The sequence below is a fragment of the Myxocyprinus asiaticus genome, chromosome 1 (genome assembly GCF_019703515.2).
Source record: "Myxocyprinus asiaticus isolate MX2 ecotype Aquarium Trade chromosome 1, UBuf_Myxa_2, whole genome shotgun sequence".
In the NCBI taxonomy this organism is placed as follows: Eukaryota; Metazoa; Chordata; class Actinopteri; order Cypriniformes; family Catostomidae; genus Myxocyprinus; species Myxocyprinus asiaticus.
The window spans coordinates 17,457,016-17,464,461 of record NC_059344.1 but is presented as its reverse complement, the minus strand read 5'-3'; the positions used below and the strand labels follow the sequence as shown (position 1 = coordinate 17,464,461).

Here is a 7,446-nt window from a genome sequence, read left to right as displayed (position 1 = left end):
GACAATATACACCAAAATAAATAATTTGCAGGATGACTGTACTTAATAATAAGATGTTGTGAGCACAAATACAGAGAAAGCAAGTCTGGGACTGTGAAATATTTTATTTCTTTTATTATCTATATTATTACAGTCCCTAAGTATAGTACCATAGTGAACATTGGTAATTTGACATACATTTATACAATACAAGTTACCAGACAAAGATAAACACTAGTATGTGTTGAACATGCAGGCTTTCCACTACAGAGGTTACTAGGTCAGCGACTCGTGCTTTACACAACACATTTTTTGTACATTCACATCATGTACATTCCAAGCAGTATTAACTGTCCATAGTTTGTGAATGATGTAGCAATTAATTCAGAGTAGATTTGTAAAAGTTCATGGGTATTTCACTCATTTCAGATAATCAAATTACTTCCTATGAGTCTTGGCAACTCAGTTCTCCAACATGGCAACTCTCTGTCCTTTTCCGTTCACACTCTTTGCTCTCTTCATTTGGTAGACCACCTTGGCCGCCTCGTCTGAAAGACTCTGGAGGAGACAAATATTCTATTGAGTTAATGTATACAGATAGATACATAACATTATATAATATAATAATAATAATAAGAACTTTATTTTTATAGCACCTTCTAGCAATTTACCACAAAGTGCTTCACAAAATACAAAATCAAAACACACTCATTAAAACACAACACATTCACATAGTAGTAAAAGCAAGCCTATACAAAGTAGTTTTAGATGACACTTAAAAACAGACAGATTCAACAGATCTAATATCCCAGGGCAGGCTGTTCCAAAATCGGCAGGCCTTCATCACAAAAGCTCTATCACCTTTAGTTTTGCATCTGGACCTTAGGGCAGCCAACAGTTCTCAACAAGAAGATCAAAGAGGTCTAAATATCTCAAAAGGTCTTAAAAGTTCTGCAAATATTCTGGTGCCAAACCATGTAATGTTTTAAAATTTAATTAACAAAATCTTAAATTCAACCCTAAAATGAATTGCTAACCAATGCACAGAAGCTAAAACTGGAGTAATATGATTTTAAGACTTAGTTCATGTAAAAAATAAAGGTTGTAGAATTTTGCACCAATTGCAGCCGTGCTAAAGTGCGTTGATTTAAAGTGTAAAACAGGGCATTACAATAATAAAGGGGATATGAAATAAAAGCATGTATAATCTTTTCTGTACCCTTAAAACTCATGTCTAAACTTGGAAATGTTCCTTAACTGATCATCTGCATAGAAATTAAAATTTATGTTGTATTTTTGAATCACACAACCAAGCGGTAACATACAGTATATAGTGAAAACAATATTGGCCCCAAAAGGGATCCTTGTGGAACACCACAATTAATTGTTGAAGAGGAGGACATCTCATCTCCAACAGACACTACAAATTTCTTATTCGACAAGTAGGAAACAAACCAGTCTGAAGCCACCCCAGATGTAAACAAGATAAAGAGATAAAACTCACTGCACTGGAAGATGTTCGGCTTGCTGGTTGGGCATCAGTTTCTGTTGTGTTCTGTTTATATAGAGCAAAGAGTTTCATGGTTTTAATAACAATGACTTTAATGTTGAGTCACAATGATTCATTCATAATACCTTGGAGCATGATGCCTTTTAGGCTGAGCAGATTTCAGCACAGTCACATATCCAGGCCCAAATCTACCTGTCAGAAAATGCTGCTGAATTTGAATGACAATCATTCACAAGAATGCCATCGGTGTTAAAGTTTTTTAGCTAATTTGATAATGCTTTCAGCAGCCTTTAAGAGTTAACGTCCTGGTTACTTGCGTAACCTCTGTTCCCTGATGGAGGGAACGAGACGTTGTGTCGATGTAGTGACACTAGAGGTCACTCTTGGGAGCCCGAGACACCTCTGGTCTTTGATAAAAGGCCAATGAAAATTGGCGAGTGGTATTTGTATGCTACTTTCCCGGACATACGGGTATAAAAGGAGCTGGTATGCAACCACTCATTCAGGTTTTATGCTGAGGAGCCAAGGTCCGGCCATTTCAGCGGGTAGTTCAGCGTTGTGGCAGGAGGGACACAATGTCTCGTTCCCTACATCAGGGAACGGAGGTTACGCAAGTAACCAGGATGTTCCCTATCTGTCACTCACTCGACGTTGTATCGATGTAATGACACTAGGGGTCCCTATACAAAACACCGCAACTGGCTGAACTGTTTACGTGAACTGGCGGTGTGTGACGGGCAGACAACTGTGTGCCTCGTAGCCAGCACACCAGGCCGACACGTAACCTCCCCCAACATAGTTATGAGTGTCGAACGGCCCTTTGGGGACAAGTTGACTACCCAAAAGATAGAGACAGGGTAACCCAGTTGTGACCTCTTTTCCCCTTCTTTTTTCCACTCCCTAAAAAACAAGGGGGATTATCCGACTGGGCCGCCAGGTCTAGTCGGGGGGTGTCCCTCCCAAGGGGAGGACACCACAGAGACCACACCTCGCCCAAAGAGAGGGGGGGATATTTAAGTGGAAAATACATCCCATGGTCTTGCCGACCATGTGGAGAAATCACATGGTAGATCCTACCCAATGGAGGAGGAGTTACTACAAACATGGAGACTGTGGCATAGGGGGCTCTGCCCAAGGAAGACGAAGTTTGCCAACAGGGAAACGAATTAGCGGAAGATATACATCGCATGGGGTTACCTTACAGGGTACCGCCACATGCAGAGCAACTACCTCAGAACAGGGCTCTTAGTTAGCACGTGTACTGGGCTGGCAGGGAGTCTCTCTGAAAACTCGACTGCCACAGGGCTTGGAGGAAGTCAACCAGGGAACATAGTTTGTGAACACTACTGGGAATTAATGGCGCACATCTTCAGCTCAGAGGAGGTGAAAGGTGCTATGTGCAAGCGATACACCCGGCCGGCTATCCCGGGCTTATCCACTTGTATTGCGTGCCACTACCTGGGAAGAAACCGGTTCCACCCGGAGGATGTAGAACCTTGCAAAGGTGTTGGGTGTTTCCCAGCCCGCTGTTCTGCAAATGTCTGTTAGAGAGGCACCCCTGGCCAGGGCCCAGGAGGCTGCTACACCCCTGGTAGAATGGGCTCGTAGCCCTACCAGGGTGGCACGTCCTGAGCGTGATGTGCCATAACTATGGCGTCAATGAGCCAGTGGGCGATCCTCTGCTTGGAGACAGCACTTCCTTTCCACTGTGCACCAAAGCAGACAAAGAGCTGCTCAGAGATCCTAAAGCTCTGCGTGCGATCCAAATAGATGCGTAAAGCGTGCACTGGACACAGCAACGACAGGGCTGGGTCTGCCTCCTCCTGGGGCAGCGCTCGCAGGTTCACCACCTGGTCCCTAAAAGGGGTCGTGCGAACCTTGGGCATATAGCCCGGTCAGGGTCTCAAGATCACGTGAGAGTAGCCCGGACCGAACTCCAGGCACATTTTGCTGACAGAGAACGCTTGCAGGTCTCCTACCCTCTTGATGGAAGTGAGCGCAGTCAGGAGGGCAGTCTTCAAGGAGAGTGCCTTAAGCTCAGCTGACGGCAGGGGCTCAAAGGGGGCTCTCTGTAGACCCTGAAGAACTACAGAGAGGTCCCATGAGGGAACGAGACACGGTCTGGAGGGGTTCAGCCTCCTGGCGCCGCTCAGGAACCTGACAATCAGGTCGTGCTTCCCTAAGGACTTACCATCCACTGTGTCGTGGTGTGCTGCTATAGCAGCTATGTACACCTTCAAAGTGGAAGGGGACAGCTGCCCTTCCAACCTCTTCTGCAAGAAGGAAAGCACTGATCTGACTGCGCATCTTTGGGGGTCTTCCCATCGGGAAGAACACCACTTAGCGAACAGATGCCACTTAAAGGCATACAGGCACCTCATAGAGGGGGCCCTAGCCTGAGTGATCGTGTCTACCACCGCGGGTGGTAGACCGCTTAGGTCTTCCGCATCCCATCCAGGGGCCAGACATGGAGATTCCAGAGGTCTGGTCGTGGGTGCCAGATGGTGCCCCATCCCTGAGAAAGAAGGTCCTTCCTCAGGGGAATGCGAGGAGCGTGAGGTCTGAGCACCATGTCTGGGTGGGCCAGTAGGGTGCTACCAGGATGACCTGCTCCTTGTCCTGGAGTCTGTGCAAGTAGGCTCACTGGGGGAAAGGCATATTTGCGTAGGCCAGGAGGCCAGATGTGTGCCAGCGCATCTGTGCCGAGAGGTGCCTTGGTCAGGGCGTACCATAGCGGGCAGTGGGAGGATTCTTGGGAGGCGAACAGGTATACCTGTGCCTGTCCGAATCAACTCCAAATCAGCTGAACCACCTAAGGGTGGAGTCCCTGAGGGTAACCTGCCGTGACAGCGCATCCGCTGCAGTGTTGAGGTCGCCCGGGATGTGAGTGGCTCGCAGAGACATGAAGTGCTGCTGACTCCAGAGGAGGAGATGGCGGGCGAGTTGTGACATACAACGAGAGCGCAGACCGCCTTGGCGGTTGACATATGCTACCATTGCCGTGTTGTCTGTCCGAAATAACATGTGCTTGCCCTGGATCAACGGCCGGAACCTCCGCAGGGCGAGCAGAATTGCCAACAACTCGAGGCAGTTGATCTGTCACCACAGCCGCGGGCCCATCCATAAACTGGTGGCTGCGTGCCCATTGCAAACAGCGCCCCAGCCCATTTTGGAGGTGTCTGTTGTGACCACGACGCACCTGGAGACCTGCTCTAGGGGAACACCTGCCTGAAGAAACGAGAGGTCGGTCCAAGGGCTGAAGAGACAGTGACAGACCGGCGTGATGGCCACACGATGTGTCCCGCGGCGCCATGCCCATCTTGGGAGCGGGGTGGCCACCGCTGTGGATGTCATATGCCCCAGGAGCCTCTGAAAGAGTTTCAGTGGAACCACTGTTTTTCCTTCAAACCGGTCAGCACTGACTGTGCATGCTCGTTCATGAGGCGCGCTGTCAATGAGAATGTGTCCAACTCCAAACCGAGATGCTCTGAACCGGGAGGAGCTTGCTCTTTTCCCAGTTGACCCAAAGCCCTAATCGGCTGAGGTGCGAGAGCACCAAGTCCCTGTGTGCACACAACCTGTCCCGAGAGTGAGCTTGGATTAGCCAATCGTCGAGATAGTTGAGAATGCGAATGCCCACTTCCCTTAACGGGGCAAGAGCTGCCTCTGCGACCTTCGTGAAGACGCGAGGGGACAAGGACAGGCCGAAAGGGAGGACCTTGTACTGATTCGCATGACCCTCGAATGCAAACCGCAGGAAGGGTCTGTGTCGAGGTAGAGTTGAGATGTGAAAGTACGTGTCCTTCAGGTCTACCACCGCGAACCAATCTTGATGCTGGACGCTCGCCAGAATGCGTTTTTGCATCAGCATCTTGAACGGGAGTCTGTGTAAAGCCCGGTTCAGTACTTGCAGGTCCAAGATTGGCCGCAACCCACCGCCTTTTTCGGTACGATGAACTAGGGTCTGTAAAACCCCTTCTTCAGCTTGGCCGGAGGGACAGGTTCTATTGCACCCTTCCGTAGCAGCGTTTTCATCCTTCACCAAGGTGAAGTGGATACCGCTGAACCTGGGCGGACGCCTGGCGAACTGAATCACGTAGCTGAGTCGGACGGTCCGGACCAGCCATCGCGATGGATTGGAAAGTGCAAGCCACGCATCCAAGCTCCATGCGAGGGGGACCAATGGGGCAACGTGCTGAGTCTAGGGACTTCGAAGCACTTACCTAACTACTTGTGACCACCCCGGGAGGAAGAGGCCTGTCCTGGCAACCCGTGGAGACTGTCACATCGGGGTCTGATGTGTGCCACAGCTGGGCACGCAGGGGCGGGGAGATCGCCGCTGGAGCGCCAGTCCTGCAAGGGAAAAAAGGTGGACGGTGGTCATGATGATGACCATGCACACCGGGTATGTGACCCAGGGAAGGAGGAAACTGCTCTTTTGCTGAACTGTTGGGTACCGCAGCCACTTGGGCATGCGGCGAAATCAAATGAAAAGGCAACAAAGGATTCTCCACCCGGCCCTCCACCGGGGGGATGGAGTGGTCTTACTACCAGCTCAAATGCAGTGGGTTTCGTCAACCCTGGGTCGCCCGTCTCAGGGGCGCTTTGATGACCTTTCGTGGGTTCTTGGCGGCTGGCCGTGAGACGGGTGGCATCTGCTTCCTGCGGTGGGCTCCACGCCAGGGCCGGGCCAAAGGGGAGGGCTGTGGCGGAGCTGGTGCAGTCACTGCAGGGGGACGCCCTTGGCGACGAGCAGACGGGATGCGGGATCTTGAGCCGCTGGGGCAGGATATGCCGGATAGCCTCCGTCTACTGCTTCACCGTCGAGAACGAAGTCCTCGACGGTGTCGCCGAATAGGCCAGCCTGGGAGATGGGGGCAGCAAGGAACCGTGTCTTGTCGGCCTCACCCATCTCAACCAGGAATAACACACAATCGGAAAGGCATCTTTAAAAAGATGCATCTTTAAAAAGACGTTCTGTGTGTGCCACTCTTTTTAGAGAAATATACTCTTTCAGGAAAATATACTCTCTTTTTATTGCCAAAGCGCCCAGGGGCGTTCTCTGCAGTGCACCAGTGCAGAGGAGGGAGAAGCCGCTGAAATGCGCCGTCAGATCCAGCAAATGTGAATGAACAGTCGTGAGAATTCAGCTCAGTAAGAGAAAATCTGAATGAGTGGTTGCATACCAGCTCCTTTTATACCCGTATGTCCGGGGAAGTGGCATGCAAATACCACTTGCCAATTTTCATTGGCCTTTTATCAAAGACCAGAGGTGTCTCGGGCTCCCAAGCGTGACCCCTAGTGTCACTACATCGACACAACGTCGAGTGAGTGACAGGTAGGGAAACACAATTTACCATGTTTAAATCCACAAAATGCTGTAGGTTTCCACCAAAACATTACAACGGAAAAGGTGGTAACACTTTGCAATAAGGTTGTATTTGATCACAGGAGTTAAACTCATTAGTTAACATGAACTGACAATGCACAAACATTTTACACCACTCATTATCCTTGGTTAATGTTCATTTCAACATATACGGATACATTTTTCACATTTAAAGTATATGTTAAAATTTGTTAATGCATTAACTAACTTGAATTAATAATTTTATTTTCATAAATTAACATTATCCAAGTTTAATAAATGCTGTAAAAAGATTCTTTTTCATTATTCATGACACCTAATGCATTTACTATTATGTTACTTACTGTATGTTAACAAATACAACCTTTGTTACCATAACAGTTAAAATTGCTGAAAAAAATGTATAAAATAAAATTGCAGACTCTGTCTGGGCCAGCACATATCTACAATATATGAGTATGTGTGTGTATGTGTGAAAAGCATTTTTCCCTCTTCAACCCTCTGTTGTCAAACTGTTCACTTTGGGGTTATTCTTTTTTCTTTTTTTGAAATAATGTCAAATAAACAGAGATCTTAACATTACCAAATA

General features: G+C 48.3%; 1 protein-coding gene across 3 annotated transcripts in view; it reads right to left on the bottom strand.

Annotated features, from left to right (window-relative positions):
* Positions 1-86: 86 nt before the first annotated feature.
* Positions 87-7,446, bottom strand: part of LOC127451127 (circularly permutated Ras protein 1-like) — a 28,383-nt gene continuing 21,023 nt past the window's right edge. For all 3 annotated transcript variants that reach the window (XM_051715614.1, XM_051715777.1, XM_051715696.1), the window contains 2 exons: positions 1,484-1,534; positions 87-537 (listed from right to left, as the gene is read on the bottom strand). In XM_051715614.1, the coding sequence (XP_051571574.1) occupies positions 442-537; positions 1,484-1,534 (147 nt within the window). In that variant the 3' untranslated portion in view covers positions 87-441. The remainder of the gene's footprint in view (positions 538-1,483; positions 1,535-7,446) is intronic.